This window comes from Calonectris borealis, chromosome W, assembly GCF_964195595.1.
Source record: "Calonectris borealis chromosome W, bCalBor7.hap1.2, whole genome shotgun sequence".
NCBI lineage: Eukaryota > Metazoa > Chordata > Aves > Procellariiformes > Procellariidae > Calonectris > Calonectris borealis.
In genome coordinates this window covers 38744525-38768160 of record NC_134351.1, presented here as the reverse complement: position 1 = coordinate 38768160, position 23636 = coordinate 38744525, and the positions used below count along the sequence as shown (strand labels likewise).

At 46.3% G+C, this 23636-nt stretch overlaps 1 protein-coding gene across 1 annotated transcript in view; it reads right to left on the bottom strand.

The window, feature by feature from the left end:
• Window positions 1–23636, bottom strand: part of LOC142074845 (ankycorbin-like) — a 122886-nt gene that overhangs the window by 21669 nt on the left and 77581 nt on the right. Inside the window, 1 exon segment of the mRNA XM_075135742.1 lies at window positions 332–420. Within this exon segment, the coding sequence (XP_074991843.1) occupies window positions 332–420 (89 nt within the window).

Sequence of the window (23636 nt, the reverse complement as noted above, 5' to 3'; positions counted from 1 at the left end):
AACAAAAAGAGTTAGGGGAGGGGGATTTAAAAAATAAATAAATAATATTTGAGCAACTATTTTGCAACTGGAGTCCACTATAAATGCTGACATTCATAGTATTAGGGCAAAAGTTTTCAAGAGCTTTAGAATCTGAATTCTATGTGCAGAAAAGCAAGTATGCCTACACCTGCAAACGTTACAACTGCTTTTCCTACACGGCGTGGGGGGGGCAGGGAGGTGTGGGAGGGAAAAGCAGTGTTGTCAAATCTGTGGTTGCATGCTGTGCATCAAGAACTACATAGGCAAATTGAGAGTATTATGTTACATTTGTAGGTTCACAGAGGCATACCTGAACCATCTTGGGCTGTCACATCTGCACCATGTGTCACCATGATTCTGAGGCACTCTGCATGCCCTTTCATGGCTGCCAGGTGAAAACTGGAAGAGAGCATTTATATGTCACTTTTCTTTTATTAAGACCTCCTTTCTCTTTCATTCATAAACCAAGTACTGGCAAGTTCTCCCCTCCCTGTTCTTAGATCTTTTGGCATCTCTCCACTGCCTCCCAAGAAGATAATAGCTCTCAAAGTGAGAAGGCACATTAAAAAGCTTTTGTAGTCATACTTTTACACAGGCTGCTGTCTCATTAGCCCATGCTATATACCTTATGTGCATGTAGTCCCACCCAATTTCTAAACTAATGTCCCTAGTGATGTAATATATCCCCACAGAATGCCTGGGCTTGGGGAATTAATCATAGAATCATAGAATCATACAGGTTGGAAAAGACCTCTAAGATCATCGAGTCCAACCATCAACCCAACACCACCATACCCACTACACCATGTCCCTAAGCGCCTCGTCTACACGTCTTTTAAATACTTCCAGGGATGGTGACTCAACCACTTCCCTGGGCAGCCTGTTCCAAGGCCTGACCACTCTTTCAGTAAAGAAATTTCTCCTAATGTCCAGTCTAAACCTCCCTTGGTGCAACTTGAGGCCATTTCCTCTCATCCTATCGCTAGTTACTTGGCAGAAGAGACCAACACCCACCTTGCTACAACCTCCTTCCAGGTAGTTGTAGAGCGCAATGAGGTCTCCCCTCAGCCTCCTCTTCTCCAGACTAAATAGTCCCAGTTCCCTCAGCCGCTCCTCATAAGACTTGTTCTCCAGGCCCTTCACCAGCTTCGTTGCCCTTCTCTGGACACACCTCCATGTCTTTCTTGTAGTGAGGGGCCCAAAACTGAACACAGTATTCGAGGTGCGGCCTCACCAGTGCCGAGTACAGGGGCACGATCACCTCCCTAGTCCTGCTGGCCACACTATTTCTGATACAGGCCAGGATGCCATTGGCCTTCTTGGCCACCTGGGCACACTGCTGGCTCATGTTCAGCCGGCTGTCAACCAGCACCCCCAGGTCCTTTTCCTCTGGGCAGCTTTCCAGCCACTCTTGCCCAAGCCTGTAGCGTTGCCTGGGGTTGTTGTGGCCGAAGTGCAGGACCTGGCACTTGGCCTTGTTATACCTCATACAATAATGAAGAAAACATTCACAATGACTGACTTTTCTCTAGTCATTCTAGTCAATCCTGATTTCCTCCTCTCAGTGGACAAAATTTAGTTCCTCTAAAAGGAGAGAACTAAATCAAGTTCTGCTTCTGAACTGTCCTTTACAGAGCCTATCTTCTCTGTAGAGGGAAAAAACCCCTCAGTGTTTGTGAATATCACTTGGAGAAATCAAAGCTACTGGATATTTGTGAGACTATGCTAGAGATGTATTTTTTTTAACTTGTTTGAACAGTGGGAAATTGCAGAGGTTACCAACCACACCATGGCAGGATGCACTTAACAGCATCAATTAACAAAGATATAATTACAGAACAAACCAAAGAAGTTATACTGAACTCAAGCCTTTTTACAGCTGATGGTTCATCTTTGACATCCTTGGCACCTCAAGATTCAAAGAAGTCCTATACATATGCTGCTGACTTAATTTTGCTGAGAAGCAAAAATGAAGGAAAAACTTCTGAAAACAGAGAAGTTTATATCCTCTTGATGCATATCATGCCAACATAGGTGAGTCTCAAGATATGGGCACAGTACAGGCAGACATACTGCTTCCCCGTGAGTCCTACTAATATCAGCTTGATATACAGAGCTTTTTTCCAGTGTGAGTAATGTAAAAAAATTAAAGACAAACCACTTCCAATTACTATTAAATTGCATGTGAAAAGTTGGGACCTTCATGAACATGCCCCAAACTGAAAAAGCCAGTATTCCTGGGATGTTTTCTAATACCTTATAAAGGAGATATTAATTTTTAACATCACGCACCCCTGCGTTAAGGGTTTTTTTCCCCTGGAATCTAAAGAGAATGTCACAAATCACGAAGCCACACCAACTACTGTATTTAAAAGTTTACATTTTGAACAACTGCTTCCTTTAAATGTTAAAAATAACACTGAAAGTTCAGCCTGCTAACCAGGGAAACCGGGAATAACAGGCAAGAATGAAACAGATATTTCTGGCACAAAGTATGTGAACTCAACACTGTTTCTCTAAGCTGTTGTCCTGGTTTCGGCTGGGATAGGGTTAAATTTCTTCCTAATGCTGTGTTTTGGATTTAGTATGAGAAGAATGTTGATAACACACTGATGTTTTCAGTTGTTGCTAAGTGCCCTCCTAGTCCAAGGACAGCTCCCATGCCTACTGACTGAGCTAGGTACACAAGGTGGGAGGGAACATAATCAGGACAGCCGGCCCAGCTGGCCAATGGGGTATTCCATACCATGTGATGTCATGCTCAGTATATGAAGGGTAGGCGTGATCCAGGAAGTACTGATTGCTACTTGGTTATCGGTCAGCGCGGGTGGTGAGCAATTGCATTGTGCATCACTCATTTTGTATATTTTATCATTATCATTATTATTTTCCCTTTTTTTTCCCTGTTCTATTAAACTGTCTTTATATCAACCCACGAGTTTTTCTCACTCTTATCCTTCCGATTCTCTCCCCGTCCCGCTGGGGGTGGGGGGAGTGAGCGAGCGGCTGCGTGGTATTTGGCTGCCTGCCAGGTTAAACCACGACAGTCCTTTTTGGTGCCCAACGTGGGGCTCGAAGGGTTGAGATAACGACACATCTGACCCGAACGGGTTAAAACAAATTTGTTATAAGCATTCATTATATCAGTTTAGTACTCGATGTTCACAATGTTGATTTATTTGCTCTCAGAGTTTTTGGATCTGTTTTTGGAGTTGTGGTATATAGCACCTTACTGGCTGTCTATACTGCTGATTATCAGTTTGTATGTGGGGTTGGTCATCTCTGGGAAATGGATTAAGGTCATTGCTTTGCTATACTGTGTGACCTGGCTTTATGTTATGATAAAATTATTGGTCACGAGCCTGTACTCAGCACTGCCATCATTCCTGTTCTTCGGGAGATATCTTTTGGAAACTATTAATAATTACACTTCTTACGTCTTCACCTCAGAGGATGAATTTAGTAGGGAGACAGGATGGGACACTTTCTCCCACTTGTTCACCTTCCCTTCCATATCTTCAGAAACTCCTTTTTCCTCTATCCTCTTCATGAAGACGTCCACAATATTCCCTGAGAATTTTGAATATCCTTGGGATGTTCAAACGAGCATGTTCATATTGCTGTGTCTTCTGAATGTGGTTCAGGCCTTGTTTAGAGTTAAACAACTATTCAGGAATACTGTCCAGAGATCAACCCCAGCAACAGATACAGTGACTACTCAAACCCGCACGACAGGCACTGTAGCTACTTCAACCCGCACGACAACCACTGTGGCTACTCAAACCCCTGCGACAGGCACCGTGGCTACTTCAACCCCCACAACAACCACTATGGCTACTCAGACCCGGGCAACAGTCACTACAGTTACTCCAACCCCCGCAACAGGCACTGCAGCTACTCAAACTCCGCCAACAGTCACTGCAGTTACTCCAACCAGTGCGACAAGCACTGCAGCCACTCAAACCCCGGCAACAGTCACTACAAGTACTCCAACCCCCGCGACAGGCACTGCAGCTACCCAAACCCTCGCGATGGGTACTACAGCTGAACCAGAGGACCAACCGTTGCTGGTATCCGTCGCCCCTGTACAGAAGAAGAAATCTTGGAAGCGGAAGTCAGGTCATGTAGAAAAGGATGATGTAAAACCAGGGCCATCACGAGGAGGGGAGGAGGAAGAGGAAGAACTCATAAATGAGACGAAAAACAACCCGATCCTTATCCCTGAATGAGTTGCGAGATATGCGGAAAGATTTCGGCCGTCGTCCAGGCGAGCATATTGTTACCTGGCTGCTCCGATGCTGGGATAATGGGGCCGGTAGCCTGGAATTAGAGGGGAAGGAGGCCAAACAGCTGGGATCCCTTGCTAGGGAAGCGGGTATTGACAAAGCAATTGGAAAAGGGACACAGGTCCTCAGCCTCTGGAGGCGACTGCTGTCAGGCGTAAAGGAAAGGTATCCCTTCAAGGAAGATGTTATATATCGCCCAGGCAAATGGACCCCTATGGAGAGAGGTATCCAGTACCTGAGAGAACTAGGCATGCTGGAGGTGGTTTATAGTGACCTGGACGACGTACGAACACCCAAAGATCCAGATGACGTCCAGTGCACCCGACCCATGTGGCGGAAGTTGGTACGGAGCGCACCAGCATCGTATGCCAGTTCATTGGCAGTACTGTGCTGGAAAGAGGAAGAAGCACCAACGGTGGATGAGGTGGTTAGCAGACTTGGGGATTTTGAAGAAACTATCTCCTCCTCCCTTGTCTCGGCTGTGGAGAAACTGTCCCGGGAGGTCCAGCAATTCAAACAGGATATGTCCTATTCTCCACCTGTACAGACCAGTATCTCAGCCATTAGGAGTCAGCGTTTTTTTGCTCAATAGAGAGGATATCGAAAGTACACACCACGGGGCACCCTGTGGTTTTACCTGCGTGACCACGGAGAAGACATGAGGCAGTGGGATGGAAAACCTACCTTGACCCTAGAGGCATGGGTACGTGAGTTGCAACGAAAAACAGTGACAAAAGGGGGTTCTCCCAGGAAAAATGCTGCTCCAGTTGTCAGGAAAAACCTGTCTCACGACGGTCCAGTTTCCAGTGAACAGTTCCCCAGACAGAGTAGAAGGGCTGATCTTACTTTGGATTGTAATTGCAATGAAGAAATTCTTGACTCACGTTTGCAAGAAGTGAGAGATGGATACTATGACCAGAACTAGAGGGGCCCTGCCTCCGGCCAGGTGGAAGAAAGGGACAACCGGGTTTACTGGACTGTGTGGATTCGATGGCCTGGCACATCAGACCCAGAGGAGTATAAGGCTCTAGTAGACACCGGTGCACAGTGTACCCTGATGCCATCAAGCTATAAAGGGGCAGAACCCGTTTGTATTTCTGGAGTGATAGGGGGATCCCAAGAGTTAACTGTATTGGAGGCCGAAGTGAGCCTGACCGGGAAGGAGTGGCAGAAGCACCCCATTGTGACTGGCCCAGAGGCTCCGTGCATCCTTGGCATAGACTACCTCAGGAGAGGGTATTTTAAGGACCCAAAAGGGTACCGGTGGGCTTTTGGTATAGCTGCCCTGGAGACAGAGGAAATTAAACAGCTGTCCACCTTGCCTGGTCTCTCGGAGGACCCTTCTGTTGTGGGGTTGCTGAGGGTTGAAGAACAACAAGTACCAATCGCTACCACAACAGTGCACCGGCGGCAATACCGCAGCAACCGAGACTCTCTGATCCCCATCCATGAGCTGATTCGTTGACTGGAGAGCCAAGGAGTGATCAGCAAGACTCACTCACCCTTTAACAGTCCCATATGGCCAGTGCGAAAGTCCAATGGAGAGTGGAGACTAACAGTAGACTACCGTGGCCTGAACGAAGTCACGCCACCACTGAGTGCTGCCGTGCCGGACATGCTACAACTTCAGTACGAACTGGAGTCAAAGGCAGCAAAGTGGTACGCCACAATTGACATCGCTAATGCGTTCTTCTCCATCCCTTTGGCGGCAGAGTGCAGGCCACAGTTTGCTTTCACTTGGAGGGGCGTCCAGTACACCTGGAACCGACTGCCCCAGGGGTGGAAACACAGCCCTACCATTTGCCATGGACTGATCCACACTGCACTGGAACAGGGTGAGGCTCCAGAGCACCTGCAGTACATTGATGACATCATCGTATGGGGCAACACAGCAGAAGAATTTTTTGAGAAAGGGAAGAAAATAATTCAAATCCTTCTGAAATCTGGTTTTGCCATAAAACAAAGTAAGGTCAAGGGACCTGCACAGGAGATCCAGGTTTTAGGAATAAAATGGCAAGATGGACGTCGTCAGGTCCCAACAGATGTGATCAACAAAATAACAGCCATGTCCCCACCAACTAGCAAAAAGGAAACACAAGCCTTCTTAGGCATTGTGGGCTTTTGGAGAATGCATATTCCAAATTACAGTCAGAACGTAAGCCCTCTCTATCAAGTGACCAGGAAGAAGAACGACTTCAAATGGGGCCCTGAGCAACAACAAGCCTTTGAACAAATTAAACAGGAGATAGTTCATGCAGTAGCCCTTGGGCCAGTCTGGGCAGGACAAGATGTGAAGAATGTGCTCTACAACGCAGCCAGGGAGAATGGCCCTACCTGGAGCCTCTGGCAGAAAGCACCAGGGGAGACTCGAGGTCGACCCTTAGGGTTCTGGAGTCGGGGATACAGAGGATCCGAGGCCCGCTACACTCCAACTGAGAAGGAGATATTGGCAGCATATGAAGGTATTAGAGCTGCTTCGGAAGTGGTTGGTACTGAAGCACAGCTCCTCCTGGCACCCCGACTGCCAGTGCTGGGCTGGATGTTAAAAGGGAGGGTCCCCTCTACACATCATGCAACCGATGCTACGTGGAGTAAGTGGGTCGCCCTGATCACACAACGGGCCCGAATAGGAAACCCCAGTCACCCAGGAATCTTGGAAGTGATCACGAACTGGCCAGAAGGCAAAGATTTTGGCATATCCACAGAGGAGGATGTGACACGTGCTGAAGAGGCCCCACTGTATAATAAACTACCAGAAAACGAGAAGCAATATGCCCTGTTCACTGATGGGTCCTGTCGCCTTGTGGGAAAACATCGGAGGTGGAAAGCTGCTGTATGGAGTCCTATATGCCAAGTCGCAGAAACTGCTGAAGGAGAAGGTGAATCAAGCCAGTTTGCAGAGGTGAAAGCCATCCAGCTGGCCTTGGACATTGCTGAACGAGAAAAATGGCCAGTACTTTATCTCTATACTGACTCATGGATGGTGGCAAATGCCCTGTGGGGGTGGTTGCAGCAGTGGAAGCAGAACAACTGGCAGCGCAGAGGGAAACCCATCTGGGCTGCCGCATTGTGGCAAGATATTGCTGCCCGAGTAGAGAACCTGGCTGTAAAAGTACGTCATGTAGATGCTCACGTGCCCAAGAGTCAGGCCACTGAGGAAAATCAAAATAACCAGCTGGTGGACCAGGCTGCTAAGATTGAAGTGGCTCAGGTGGATTTGGACTGGCAACATAAGGGTGAATTATTTATAGCTTGGTGGGCCCATGACGCTTCAGGCCATCAAGGAAGAGATGCAACATATAGATGGGCTCGTGATCGAGGGGTGGACTTAACCATGGACGTTATTGCACAGGTTATCCACGAATGTGAAACGTGCGCTGCAATCAAACAAGCCAAGCGAGTAAAGCCTCTTTGGTATGGAGAACGATGGTTGAAATATAAATATGGGGAGGCCTGGCAGATTGATTATATCACACTCCCACAAACCCGACACGGTAAGCGCTATGTGCTCACCATGGTGGCAGCAACCACCGGATGGCTGGAAACATACCCTGTGCCCCATGCCACCGCCCGGAACACCATCCTGGGCCTTGAAAAGCAAGTCCTGTGGCGACATGGCACCCCAGAAAGAATTGAGTCAGACAACGGGACTCATATCCGAAACACCCTCATAGACACCTGGGCCAAAGAGCATGGCATTGAGTGGGTCTATCACATCCCCTACCATGCACCAGCCTCCGGGAAAATCGAATGATACAACAGACTGCTAAAGACTACGCTGAGAGCAATGGGTGGTGGGACATTCAAGCATTGGGACACACATTTAGCAAAGGCCACCTGGTTAGTCAATACCAGGGGATCTGCCAATCGAGCTGGCCCTGCCCAATCCAAACCCTTACGTACTGTAGATGGAGATGAAGTCCCTGTCGTGCACATAAGAAATATGCTGGGGAAGACAGTCTGGGTTACTCCTGCCTCTGGCAAGGGAAAACCCATCCGTGGGATTGCTTTTGCTCAAGGACCTGGGGCACTTGGTGGGTGATGCGAAAGGATGGGGAGGTCCGGTGTGTACCTCAAGGGGATTTGATTTTGGGTGAAAATAGCCAATGAACTGAATTTTGATGTCAACTGTTACATGATATTGTATATCATTATTTCTATGATATAGCAGTGGTATGGAAGTGAAAATCCCCCAGATTAATGAAGAATGAACTAACTCCGAAGAAACCGAGCGAAGTGCAACGATGATAGAACTGGACGAGCGCAGCAGTACCGAAATGAGAACTGGCTTCAGGATGCAACGGCCCAACACCACACACCATCTCTTCGGCCCTGAAAGACTGTTATGACAGATGGAGCCCAAAGTTGTGGACTAAATGAACTCAGTGGACATTTTAGAGGGATAGTCCATAGACCGAGGGAATGATATCTGTGCGTGCATATATATATATGTGTGTATATATAAAGAAAGATAGTGGTGGTTAATTGAAATGTATTAAAAAAAGATGTGAGACCTAAGCACGACGTAAATGGTATGGAATAAGGGGTGGATACTGTCCTGGTTTCGGCTGGGATAGGGTTAAATTTCTTCCTAGTGCTGTGTTTTGGATTTAGTATGAGGAGAATGTTGATAACACACTGATGTTTTCAGTTGTTGCTAAGTGCCCTCCTAGTCCAAGGACAGCTCCCGTGCCTACTGACTGAGCTAGGTACACAAGGTGGGAGGGAACATAATCAGGACAGCCAGCCCAGCTGGCTAATGGGGTATTCCATACCATGTGACGTCATGCTCAGTATATGAAGGGTAGGCGTGATCCAGGAAGTAGCGATCGCTACTTGGTTATCGGTCAGCGCGGGTGGTGAGCAATTGCATTGTGCATTTTGTATATTTTATCATTATCATTATTATTTTCCCTTTTTTTTCCCTGTTCTATTAAACTGTCTTTATCTCAACCCACGAGTTTTTCTCACTCTTACCCTTCCAATTCTCTCCCCGTCCCGCTGGGGGTGGGGGGAGTGAGTGAGCAGCTGCGTGGTATTTGGCTGCCTGCCAAGTTAAACCACTACAGCTGTAGACTTTTCTTTGCAGCCTTCTTGAAAATCCAGCAGAGAAAAAGACCTATAGACAAGATCTGGCAAAGGGCGGAGAATTAATCCAAACAGGAGAGCTCCTGGAATGGAGTCCTCTATCAAGTACAGCAACTACCTCACTTCCTACAAAGAGTCCTTCCACACTGGCTGCTGCTGATTGCAAATGACAGACAGGCAGTGCTTAAGCTTTGTGAACCATTCTCTGCAAATATAAAAATATCCTGTGTGCTCATCCTCATGCTTATTACCGCCATAAACAAACCGAAGAGTTAACACTTCCAAGAGCATAAGAAGCACTGCTGTTGGCTGTTCTCTAGTCATTCAAAATCAAAACTTCTTGTACTTGGTGACCAATGCAAAGTTGTGTAAACATTCTTCTTTAGAAGAGGAGGTTTCTCAGGGTCTGGGAAAATGGCTGGGGGAGGGGTGCAAAAGGAGTCTGACAAATTCCAACACCTGTAATTTAGCCAGGGCAACATACCAGCAAATACTAAAATACATTCAGATACATTTGTGTAGACACAATACAATCGAAGTCACTTAAATATTAGGAAGGCTGTGAAGCACGCACTTGGCTCACTTAAATTTGACAATATTCATAAGAATAATAAATACCTGAATAATAATAACTTGGCTAAATCTGGGACACTGAGGTTTTACGGACAGACTGTGTGGGATGGTGCCAAATGCAACATGAATATGCAAAGCGCAAGAGAAGTTTTATTTAGGTAAAATCAAACTGCAAAGAAAGCATCAGAGAGATGAAAACTTAACCCCTTTCAGGCTATGCACCTATGAACACATCAGTCCCACCAACACAAACAATTCCCATGGCAGTTCTCAACAAATCATCACACACACAGATGCTTCGTTTCATGCGGCCAAAAATATTTTCAAGTAAGAAAGGCCTTGTTAAAATGTTGCTTCTCCCAAATTGATGGGATGAAAGAAACATCATCTATAAGCAGCACAGGTGGTGTGAAAGATGAGAGAACATGTATGAAGGATGTAAAGATCTAATGAGAGCAAAAATATAGAAGCTATCTGAAGAGTCTCATGAAAAGAGAAGATGATAAGGTTTAACTCACAGTCATTTATGCAGTGACCAAAGCCAAACAGCATTGGGCTGCTACAGCTCCCTCCCAATTGCTTGCTGTGTGTCCCTTCCCTATGTCCTTGTACTGCTACCATCTCTCACATAACCCTGTAGTGAGATGTTTTTTCTTAATAATCTAGAAGCAATTGGAGGGGGAATGGGGGACATGATTAATTAGCTGCTGGTTTAGTAAACTGAACTTTCTCACCAGGAAATCAGCCGTGCTCATGAGAGAGAGGAGAATGATTCCAGACTGGGATGAACCTATTATAGTACTAACCCTTGAGGAGTAGTTCTAACTGATTTTAAATTTAATAGCTCCTACTTTTTTTTCCTTTTTTTTGAAAAAAAAACAAAACAAAAACCAAAAAAAACCTTTAGTAGTAGATACTGAGGGCTCCTGCATAGCAAGGGAGGCTCTTGAAACAAAGCAGCCTGTAGACATTCATTTCATTACAGAATAATTCTTTACAAGCTACATAAACTTTCCCAAAATATTTGAGGCAAAAGCAGCAGGTTTCCAAGCATTGGAGTTCTCACCATCTGGAAGCTTTGAGCAGTGGTGCATTTTACTTGCATCTTTCACAAATAAACCTCCCTTTATATGAAAGCAAACAACTTTTCCTCCCACTTCCTGGTTGTGCAATGACTTAGGCAAACAAAAACAAACATGTAAAGCTTGATTTGGAGCAAGGGCCACACTGAGGGTTAGATTCTCACTCATACTAAAATCCCATTCCAACATAGTTCATTTTCCCTTCACAAAAGATAAGCCTGTTACTACCACTTATAGCTGCATCTTGATACCCCAGCCTGAATTGATTTGAGATAGATTTCTTTTATTGCTGTAAAACATTACTCTTCCTGAGGAGCGGGATGGTCTTTTATTGTCTCCAGACCTTTCAGTGAAGCAGAAGAGCATCTACCCTTCCCAGTGGTTTTCTCACTGGATCCAGAAATGAAGCAAGTCAGCATTCAAGACCCACCTCTGCAGCAGCTGATAAAAATCAGTTGGTTGACACTGCTTTTTCCTACTGGAAATGTACAGGTCCCGTAACTACTCAGTCCTTAACAAGGTTAAAGAAAAAATGATGTTCTTCAGGAAGAACACAAAGCCCAGTTGGAGTAAACAGCCTTGAGAGTAAGAGGGAACACACAGCAAAATTTCATCAGATACAGGGTTAACTGGAGAACAGTTGCAAGATTATCACCTCAAAGTCCTGTCAGGTATAATTTTTACTGACCAGAAATGTTACTCAAATAACATTTTCAGATGCACTGAGAGATGCTTTTTTATGAATGCTTGGTGACTGAACAGAGTGGACAGCTGTATATGACATCCCTGAACTAGTTTTAAAGAGCAGATTTCTTACAGATAGGAGATGTCAACTGGTGAAGCACTTACAACTGTCCTAAACAAGCCCATCCCTTATTCAGGGCAAAGGACCTTTTCCGCATTTTGGTTATAAAGTCAAGCTAGCAAGGGAATAGAGACTTCTTCAATCAGTGTCTGACAGACAAAGCACAAGAGTTCATATGAAGCTGGTCTTTGCTAAGAGGCTGAGAATGAGTGTTTCCAGAAATTATTTAAATGCCAGACAGTCTAACTCAAATAGAAAAGTGCTGTAATTCTTACTACTTAGCTCACATAAAGCATTTCTTTACAAATAATTTCCCCACAGGTAGAAGAACAGAATTAATACACTTTTAGAGGTTAGACTTGTAAAAATGGAGCTAATTGAGCTTGCTGAGGTGGTGTTAGTAATAGCACATGGGTCTGCTGAATCCAGGTTCTCTACTTAACCATTTACACAGCTACATCCTGCAAAACTGAGCACAATCCTCTTACCGAATGTTATTTTGACAGCTGGCTTAAAACAACTGGGTGGTCCATATATCTAGGGAAAATACCACAAAAGTAAAGTGGAACATGATAAAATAAGAAAAAATAAATATGAAGTCTTAATTTAAGACAGTCACCTTCTAACTAGGAAATTTTCATTTGTGAAAAAAAAAACAAAATAAAAAGAGCCAAAAAATTACACCCTATCAGGGGGCTCCATCTCTGTTTAGCAAGGTCACGCTCCAGAGTTTTTTTCGGGGCAGAATTAGCATTCTCTGTAACAAAGAATTTCTCCAGGGCCTGAAAGTAGTCTGACACCGTATTTACCAAAATCCAAAGCAAATAAAGAACATGGCTGAATTATGGATGCTAAGTGAATAGAAAATAGCAAATACAATATTATGACAAACATGGAACAAAGTCAAACATATATGCAAGCGTACAATACTATTGTTCTCTGCCATTTTGATCTGAGTGCTCTGAAAATATCTTAAGTGCAAGAATGTTTGAAATACAATATGAACTCACATACACTCATTGTCAAGGTTTATTTTGAGTAAAAACATCCCTCCCCAAAGCAGATAATTCTTCCTCATTTTCTAATGTATGTCAACTCTTTGTCAACTTTCAAAAAGTCTGACTTGTCTGACAACAGTTTGATGATTTACAGTTTCCCAACTGACCAATACCCTCATACAAACAAACAAGATTGATAAAATAAAGATACAGAGCTGTTTGGAGTCTTTGTAATGCTGACTAGAATCATAGAATCGTTAAGGTTGGAAAAGACCTCTAAGATCATCGTGTCCAACCGTCAACCCAACACCACCATGCCCACTACACCATGTCCCTAAGCGCCTCATCTACACGTCTTTTAAATACCTCCAGGGATGGTGACTCCACCACTTCCCTGGGCAGCCTGTTCCAAGGCCTGACCACTCTTTCAGTAAAGAAATTTCTCCTAATGTTCAATCTAAACCTCCCTTGGTGCAACTTGAGGCCATTTCCTCTTGTCCTATCGCTAGTTACTTGGCAGAAGAGACCAACACCCACCTCGCTACAACCTCCTTTCAGGTAGTTGTAGAGCGCGATGAGGTCTCCCCTCAGCCTCCTCTTCTCCAGACTAAACAACCCCAGTTCCCTCAGCCGCTCCTCATAAGGCTTGTGCTCCAGGCCCTTCACCAGCTTCGTTGCCCTCCTCTGGACACGCTCCAGCACCTCCATGTCCTTCTTGTAGTGAGGGGCCCAAAACGGAACACAGTATTCGAGGTGCGGCCTCACCAGTGCCGAGTACAGGGGCACGATCACCTCCCTGCTCCTGCTGGCCACACTATTCCTGATACAGGCCAGGATGCCATTGGCCGCCTTGGCCACCTGAGCACACTGCCGGCTCATGTTCAGCTGGCTGTCAATCAGCACCCCCAGGTCCTTTTCCTCCGGGCAGCTTTCCAGCCACTCTTCCCCAAGCCTGTAGCGTTGCCTGGGGTTGTTGTGGCCCAAGTGCAGGACCCGGCACTTGGCCTTGTTGAACCTCATACAGTTGGCCTCGGCCCATCGATCCAGCCTGTCCAGGTCCCTCTGCAGAGCCTTCCTACCCTCCAGCAGATCAACACTCCCGCCCAACTTGGTGTCGTCTGCAAACTTACTGAGGGAGCACTCGATCCCCTCATGCAGATCATTGATAAAGATATTGAACAAGACCAGACCCAAAACTGAGCCCTGGGGAACACCACTCGTGACCGGACGCCAACTGGATTTAACTCCGTTGACCACAACTCTCTGGGCTCGGCCGTCCAGCCAGTTTTTTACCCAGCGAAGAGTGTACCTGTCTAACCCATGAGCCGCCAGCTTCTCTAGGAGAATGCTGTGGGAGACAGTGTCAAAGGCTTTACTGAAGTCCAGGTAGACCACATCCACAGCCTTTCCCTCATCCACTAGGCGGGTCACCTGGTCATAGAAGGAGATCAGGTTGGTCAAGCAGGATCTGCCTTCCATGAACCTGTGCTGGCTGGGCCTGATCCCCTGGTTGTCCCGCACATGGCTCGTGAGCGCCCTCAAAACAAACCGCTCCATGATCTTCCCCGGCACCGAGGTCAGGCTGACCGGCCTGTAGTTCCCCGGATCCTCCTTCCAGCCCTTCTTATAGATGGGCGTCACATTGGCAAGCCTCCAGTCATCCGGGACCTCCCCAGTTAACCAGGACTGCTGGTAAATGATGGAGAGTGGCTCGGCAAGCTCCTCCGCCAGCTCCCTCAGTACCCTCGGGTGGATCCCATCCGGCCCCATAGACTTGTGAGCGTCCAGGTGGCGTAGCAGGTCGTTAACTGCTTCCTCTTGGATTATGGGGGGTTTATCCTGCTCGTCGTCCCTGTCTTCCAGCTCAGGGGGCTGAGTACCCTGAGGATAACTGGTCTGACTACTAAAGACTGAGGCAAAGAAGGCGTTGAGTACCTCAGCCTTATCCTCATCCTTGGTGGCAACGTTCCCCCCCGCATCCAATAAAGGATGGAGATTCTCCTTGGCTCTCCTTTTGTCATTAATATACTTGTAAAAGCATTTTTTGTTGTCTCTCACAACAGTGGCCAGGTTGAGTTCTAGCTGGGCTTTTGCCTTTCTAATTTCTACTCTGCACGACCTAACGAGATCCCTGTACTCTTCTTGAGTTGCCTGCCCCTTCTTCCACAAGTGATAAACTCTCCTTTTTTTCCTGAATCCCAGCCAGAGCTCCCCGTTCAGCCAGGCCAGTTGTCTTCCCCGCCCGTTCTTCTTGCGGCACATGGGGACAGCCCGCTCCTGCGCCTTTAAGACTTCCTTCTTGAAGAACGTCCAGCCTTCCTGGACCCCTTTGCCCTTCAGGACTGTCTCCCAAGGGACCCTCTCGACCAGTGTCCTGAGCAGGCCAAAGTCCGCCCTCTGGAAGTCCATGGTAGCGGTTTTGCTGGCCCCCCTCCTTACTTCACCAAGTATTGAGAATTCTACCATTTCATGGTCGCTAAGCCCAAGCCGGCCTCCGACCACCACATCTCCCACCAGTCCTTCTCGGTTTGTGAACAGCAGGTCAAGCGAGGCACCTCCCCTGGTAGGCTCGCTTACCAGCTGCGTCAGGAAGTTATCCTCCACACACTCCAGGAACCTCCTCGACTGTTTCCTCTCTGCCGTGTGGTATTTCCAGCAGACGTCCGGAAAGTTGAAGTCCCCCACGAGAACAAGGGCTAGCGACTGGGAGACTTCTGCCAGCCTCTTGTAGAATATTTCGTCTGCCTCCTCATCCTGGCTAGGTGGTCTATAACAGACTCCCAGCAGGATATCTGCCTTGTTGGCCTTCCCCCTCATCCTTACCCACAAGCACTGGACCTCGTCATCACTACCATTGAGCTCTAGACAGTCGAAGCACTCCCTAACATACAGGGCTACCCCACCGCCTCTCCTTTCTCGCCTGTCCCTTCTGAAGAGCTTATAGCCATCCATTGCAGCACTCCAATCATGAGACTCATCCCACCATGTTTCCGTGATGGCGACTAAGTCATAGCTACCCCGCTGCACAATGGCTTCCAGCTCCTCCTGTTTGCCGCCCATGCTGCATGCATTGGTATAGATGCACTTGAGCTGGGCTGCCGATTTCTCCCCCGACATTGGCGTGCGGTCCCTAGGCTCTTCTCTAGTGAGCCTGGTTTTATCCCCTTCCCCCTTCGAATCTAGTTTAAAGCCCTCTCGATGAGCCCCGCCAACTCATACGCGAGAATCCTTTTCCCCTGTGAGACAGCTGAACTCCGTGGGCTGAACTCCGATCTTCTGGCAAAACATCTTTTTAGCATAGGGTGAAATCCCTGAGGATGCCATGGATATGTCCAGATCAACGTAACTTCCTCCCTGAGTTAGGTAAAACCATCTACTCATCTGCTGCACTTCCTTGCAAGGCCAGAATAGAGTTCAAAGTTAAAATTAAACCCAACAATGAGAGCAATGACTACTGACTCCCTTGGCCTCCATCCTCCAACACAACCCACTTGGTATTGCTGCCTATAGGCCAGCAAAAGCTAATAACCACCTTAGTACATGAAAAGTCATGAAATAAGAGCAAGGAAATCCCAAAGCATGTTAGCATAACAGGAGGCTAGGAAAAGGCTGGAAAGGCTGAGAAAAACTGGGTAAAAGTTAATCTAAAGAAAATATTTTTGTTGCATGAAAATCCAGCAAGGTTTAAGAACTGCATACAGTGCTCCAAGAACCAAAGAGCATGGATATCCTTATGTGACATTAGGGATGTTAACAAAGGATAGCTCAGGGTTATATGTGGTGTTTGAAGTTTCTGTGACTTTTACACTTATAATACTTCAGACCTATTCAGATTTGAAGCAACAGAACTATTTAGATTTTTTATTAAACTGCATAAAGTGAACTTCTCTTACTTCATAGGGGAATTACAAACCGAGTGCAATAATATGTACTTATAGTAACTAATCTACTAGTAACACATTCTTCAGAGACTACTGGTTAAGAAGACCTTTTAACATTTGTTTTAGAAACTCTTTAAATTATTATGGCAATATATTTTTATTTAGCATTTCAGAATAACTATACTAAAGCTTTTAAAGACTCTGCATTTCTGCAGAAGAGTAGGGACTGTAACATAGACACGTGCAGGAACAGCCAACTTCAGAGCTTTCCTACATTTTCCAGTTAGTACTTTCCTAACACAGAATGCACCTGTAAAGCAGGTAGCAGAAAATGCAGGGTAATATATAAGCCAGATATAAGCAGCCACCAGCATAGTCTATTGCCCGAGACCTCATTTTGAAGCAAAAAAAAATTAATTAAGTCCAACATTTGCATGTTGCTCTGTTTTGGCTGTCTGTTCCCTTTCCCTTCCTAGATCAGAGTACTTTTTTAAGCCAGTAGCAGCCAGTTGGTGTAATTAAAATCTACACATATAGCTCATTTGGTTGCATAAGTCTTTGAAAAACATGTAAAACATGTAAAACAACTGCAGCCCATTATGTAGATATAAATCTGAAAAACAACTGCAGCCTTAGACCTGTCCCCTCCAGCCTTAGAAAGCCTGGTTCTAGCCCGACCCATGAGAGGCACGCTTCCCTCGTGCTCCTCTGCCAGCTTAGATAAGACGAGTGCAAGGAGCAGCCACAGCATTCATCACGCGGAAGTGGGGCACTGGGTTCTGCCTCCACGTGAGCCAAGCTGCAGCTGTTTCAAGCCAGGCATACAAAAACTTCCAACCATCTAGGCTATGCTCTGATCCAAGCAACTGACAAACTTCTTGAAACCTGGCCAGGTCTGGTAAAATCTGGGTATTTGGCAACTCTGTGAATGGAGCTGCTTTACAGGGAATTCCAGTGGCTGCCTAATGCTGCATTATAGGTTTGGCCAATCCTACCCATGAGCAGGAGTGGAACGGGCAGCTCACAGGCTATCCGAACATGTGTACAGGGGTCCTTCAGAAGGCAACTTGCTTTCTTCTGAGATGACAGCCCTACTAATAGATAATGAAATGCAATAGTTTATTAAGAATAGCCATCCTATCAGCCTGTGTGAAAAAGCAAGTATAAAACAGAAGATGCAAGCTGGCTCCTAGAAGGAATACAGACTGATTGTTTCCCCTTTGAACTCTAGCTATCATCTGCAGGAAGTCCTGTGCATGTAAGATGCAAAACCCGTGGGATGTTTCTCAATGCTCAAAGAACTTTATATGAAATAGGGAGTTTGTTCTTTAAATAAGTGGAATTTATTTGTTTTACAATAAAGGAAATCACTAAAGAGAGAAAGTAAAAAGCTTCAGTTTTTCAGAAGTGAAGTTTAGGATCTTTGTAATTGAAATCAAACTAAAGAGCATTAATTTCTGTCTCTTCAGAAGATGGCCTCTTCACTTTTTTTTTTAATAACATGAAGGTATAATAATACTAAAATGTCTTACAAAAAATTGCTTCAAAAATGCATATAATGGAACTTGAATGTTGTTGATTTCAAGTCCAGTCAAAAATATAGCTAAGAACTAAAAATTGGATCATGCTGCATCTCCAAGTCTAAGTGAGGGGTCATGTACTTAAAAACATCAGAAATGGTCTACACAGAGTTTCAGTCAAGAGCCAGGAACAAAACACTGACATGAATTCCACTCCACGGATCTCGTTTAAAAGCCTGCATGATTATCAATACAGTAATGTTTGCATGAAATGTGGATTTTTTTCATGTATTGCCAAATACATTGTAAATACAAATACAAATACATTGTCTTATGAGGAGCGGCTGAGGGAACTGGGGTTGTTTAGCCTGGAGAAGAGGAGGCTGAGGGGAGACCTCATCGCGCTCTACAACTACCTGAAAGGAGGTTGTAGCGAGGTGGGTGTTGGTCTCTTCTGCCAAGTAACTAGCGATAGGACAAGAGGAAATGGCCTCAAGTTGCGCCAAGGGAGGTTTAGATTGGACATTAGGAGAAATTTCTTCACTGAAAGAGTGGTCAGGCCTTGGAACAGGCTGCCCAGGGAAGTGGTGGAGTCACCATCCCTGGAAGTATTTAAAAGACGTGTAGACGAGGCGCTTAGGGACATGGTGTAGTGGGCATGGTAGTGTTGGGTTGACGGTTGGACTCGATGATCTTAGAGGTCTTTTCCAACCTTAATGATTCTATGATTCTATGAAATTATAAAATCAAAGTTAAGTATTATTCCTCCATTATGGAGATACGAGCATTTCCTCTCACTGTACATTAACAATTGGCTCATACTGAATGAAATACAAAGTTAATTAGCCCAATTTACTATCCTGGCAGAGAACGGTTTCACCCAACCATGCCCAGATGTTTCATTAACATTTCTAAGAGTTAGACTAAAGTGGTGTCCTGGTTCCGGCTGGGACAGAGTTAACTTTCTTCCCAGTAGATTAGGGGGTGTGCTGTGTTTTGGGTTTGGTATGAGAGGAGTGTTGATAATCCATTGATGCTTTGGTTGTTGCTGGGTGGTGCTTGCACTGGGGAGACTTTTGGTTTCTATTTTCAGCCTCCCATGCCCTGCCACGTGCAGGGCAAGCTGGGGCGGGAGAGGGAGCACAGCCGGGGTGGTGGACCCAGCTGGCCAATGGGGTATTCTATACCATGTGACATCATGCTCAGTATAAAAAAAAAGGTGTGTGTGGGGGCTCGCCCCCAGTTCGTGACACGCGGTCGGCGGTCGGTGAGCAGTTGCGTTGTTGTCCTGGTTTCGGCTGGGATAGGGTTAATTTTCTTCCTAGTGCTGTGTTTTGGATTTAGTATGAGGAGAATGTTGATAACACACTGATGTTTTCAGTTGTTGCTAAGTGCCCTCCTAGTCCAAGGACAGCCCCCGTGCCTACTGACTGAGCTAGGTACACAAGATGGGAGGGAACATAATCAGGACAGCCAGCCCAGCTGGCTAATGGGGTATTCCATACCATGTGACGTCATGCTCAGTATATGAATGGTAGGCGTGATCCAGGAAGTACCGATCGCTACTTGGTTATCGGTCAGCGCGGGTGGTGAGCAATTGCATTGTGCATCACTCATTTTGTATATTTTATCATTATCATTATTATTTTCCCTTTTTTTTCCCTGTTCTATTAAACTGTCTTTATCTCAACCCACGAGTTTTTCTCACTCTTATCCTTCCGATTCTCTTCGACCCTGAAAGACTGTTATGACAGATGGAGCCCAAAGTCATGGACTAAATGAACTCAGTGGACATTTTAGAGGGATAGTCCATAGACCGAGGGAATGATATCTGTGCGTGCATATATATATGTGTGTGTATATATAAAGAAAGATAGTGGTGGTTAATTGAAATGTATTAAAAAAGATGTGAGACCTAAGCACGACGTAAATGGTATGGAATAAGGGGTGGATACTGTCCTGGTTTCGGCTGGGATAGGGTTAAATTTCTTCCTAGTGCTGTGTTTTGGATTTAGTATGAGGAGAATGTTGATAACACACTGATGTTTTCAGTTGTTGCTAAGTGCCCTCCTAGTCCAAGGACAGCTCCCGTGCCTACTGACTGAGCTAGGTACACAAGATGGGAGGGAACATAATCAGGACAGCCAGCCCAGCTGGCTAATGGGGTATTCCATACCATGTGACGTCATGCTCAGTATATGAAGGGTAGGCGTGATCCAGGAAGTACCGATCGCTACTTGGTTATCGGTCAGCGCGGGTGGTGAGCAATTGCATTGTGCATCACTCATTTTGTATATTTTATCATTATCATTATTATTTTCCCTTTTCTATTCTATTAAACTGTCTTTATCTCAACCCACGAGTTTTTCTCACTCTTATCCTTACGATTCTCTCCCCGTCCCGCTGGGGGGGCGGGGGAAGTGAGTGAGCGGCTGCGTGGTATTTGGCTGCCTGCCAGGTTAAACCACGACAGTTGTGCATTGCCTGCTTTGTGTATTCTGTTATTGTTGCTGTTCTCATTGTTATTATTACTGTTCTACATCGTTTTATTTCAATTATTAAATTGTTTTTATCTCAACCCGGGAGCTTTCCTACTTGTGCCCTCCCGATTCTCTCCCCCATCCCACCAGAGCTGGGGGGGTGAGTGAGCGGCTGCGTGGGGTTTAGCTGCTGGCTGGGGTTAAACCACGACTGTCCTTTTTGGCGCCCAACGTGGGGCAGCGAAGGGTTGAGATAACAACAGATTAACTAGAGCATATTAAGGAATTTATATCTGTTAACATATTAATACGTTCTGCACCATGCTTTTGTTTTTACTGTACCTGTTGAAGATTGGAGTTAGATTTTGTAGTCTGCTGTGCTCTGCAGTGATTAACGATGTTTTGCCTGGGAGATTTGTTACTAAAACGCTGGCATTGGGAGTTATTTGGTATTTGGGATTTGTAATGAAGCCATTACTGTATTTTGGGTACCACCTCACGGAGACCATTAGCAATTAGACCTTTTCCTCTGAGAGATTTTTTACAGAGGAAATAGAGAATGGCACCCTCACTACCTTCCTCTATGATGTCGTCTCCTTCGTTAAAATAACATGGCAGTAGCTTGAACATCCCTGGGTAGTTAAGATACATCTATTGGTACTCCTTGGGAATATTGTTGTGGTTTTATCCAAGGTTAGTAAGCAATTTAAGAATGTCATCCAGAGATCTGCCCCAAGGCTGGATAGTTATGAGTGGCAGGGCGAGTGGGATAGCATGGGCAAATGCCTAGGACGGTGGGCACCCCCAGTGTTTTGGAACTTCACCCCTGAACAAGTGCAGAATCCTGAAAAATTAGTAGAATATGTGGAAAAAGTATTGTGTCACCCTGGCCATTCTAGGGAGACACAAATCACTGCAATGTGCTGGGGCCTGGCCCACGCCTATCGAGCCCTGTTTAACACCACTCAGAAGCCCCAATGGGAAGAAATGGTCTCTGCATCGGATGACAAAGCAACAGGTACTGTGGCTACCCCACCCCCCACGCCAGGCACCACGGCTACTCCGCGCCCTGCGACAGGGAACCGATCCGTGCTGGTATTAGTCGCCCCTATACAAAAAAGAAAATGCACAAGAAAATCAGCTCGTCTAGTAAGGGATGAAGATGAACCAGGGCCATCACAAGAACAGGAGGAGGAAGAGGCAGAACCCGTAAATGAGATGGTAACCACCCGATCCCTATCTCTGGGTGAGCTGCGAGATATGCGGAAAGACTTCAGTCCTTGTCCAGGCGAGCACATTGTCACCTGGCTCCTCCGATGCTGGGATAACGGGGCCAGTAGCCTGGAATTAGAGGGTAGGGAAGCCAAGCAGCTGGGATCCCTTTCTAGGGAAGAGGGCATTGACAAAGCAATTGGACAAGGGGCAGAAGTCCTCAGCCTCTGGAGGCGACTGCTGTCAGGCGTGAAGGAAAGGTATCCCTTCAAGGAAGATGTTATATGCCACCCAGGCAAGTGGACCACCATGGAGAGAGGTATCCAGTACCTGAGGGAATTAGCCATGCTGGAAGTGATTTATGATGACCTGAACAATGAGCAGTTATCCAAAGACCCAGATGAAGTCAAGTGCACCCGACCCATGTGGCGGAAGTTTGTATGGAGCGCACCAGCGTCACATGCAAACTCATTGGCAGTAATGACCTGGAGAGACGGAGAGGAAAAAACAGTGGATGAACTGGCTGGCCAACTCCGGCAATATGAAGAAAGTCTCTCTTCCTCCCTACGGGCCTGTGTCTCTGCTGTGGAGAAACTGTCTCGGGAGTTCCAGCAACTCAAACAGGATATGTCCTACTCCCCACCTGCACGGGCCAGTGTCTCAGCCATTAGGAGCAGGCGTCTCTCTGCTCAAGAGAGGAAATATCGTGGGTACACATCCCGGGGCACCCTGTGGTTTTACCTGCGTGACCATGGAGAGGACAGGAGGAAGTGGGATGGAAAACCAACCTCAGACCTACAGGCATGGGTACATGAGTTGCAAGGAAAAACAACCACAAAAGGGGGTTCTTCCAGGAAAACTGCTGCTCCAGTCTCCAGTGAGCAGTTCCCCAGACAGAGTAGAAGGGCTGATTCCAATTCCAACATTAATAAAGGGACTTCTGATTCATACTTACAAGAAGTGGATAGCGAATATGATGACCAGGACTAGAGGGGCCCTGCCTCCGGCCTGGTGGAGGAAAGGGACAACCGGGTTTACTGGACTATGTGGATTCGATGGCCTGGCACATCAGACCCACAGGAGTATAAGGCTCTCGTAGACACCGGGGCACAGTGTACCCTGATGCCATCAAGCTATAAAGGGTCAGAACCCATCTGTATTTCTGGAGTGACAGGGGGATCCCAAGAGTTAACTGTATTGGAGGCCGAAGTGAGCCTGACCGGGAACGAGTGGCAGAAGCACCCCATTGTGACTGGCCCAGAGGCTCCGTGCATCCTTGGCATAGACTACCTCAGGAGAGGGTATTTCAAGGACCCAAAAGGGTACCGGTGGGCTTTTGGTATAGCTGCCCTGGAGACAGAGGAAACTAAACAGCTGTCTACCTTGCCCGGTCTCTCAGAGGACCCTTCTGTTGTGGGGTTGTTGAAGGTCAAAGAAGAGTAGGTACCAATCGCTACCACAACGGTGCACCGGCGACAATATCACACCAACTGAGACTCCCTGCTTCCCATCCATAAGCTGATTCGTCGACTGGAGAGCCAAGGAGTGATCAGCAAGACTCGCTCACCCTTTAACAGTCCCATATGGCCAGTGCGAAAGTCCAATGGAGAGTGGAGACTAACAGTAGACTACCGTGGCCTGAACGAAGTCACGCCGCCACTGAGTGCTGCCGTGCCGGACATGCTAGAAC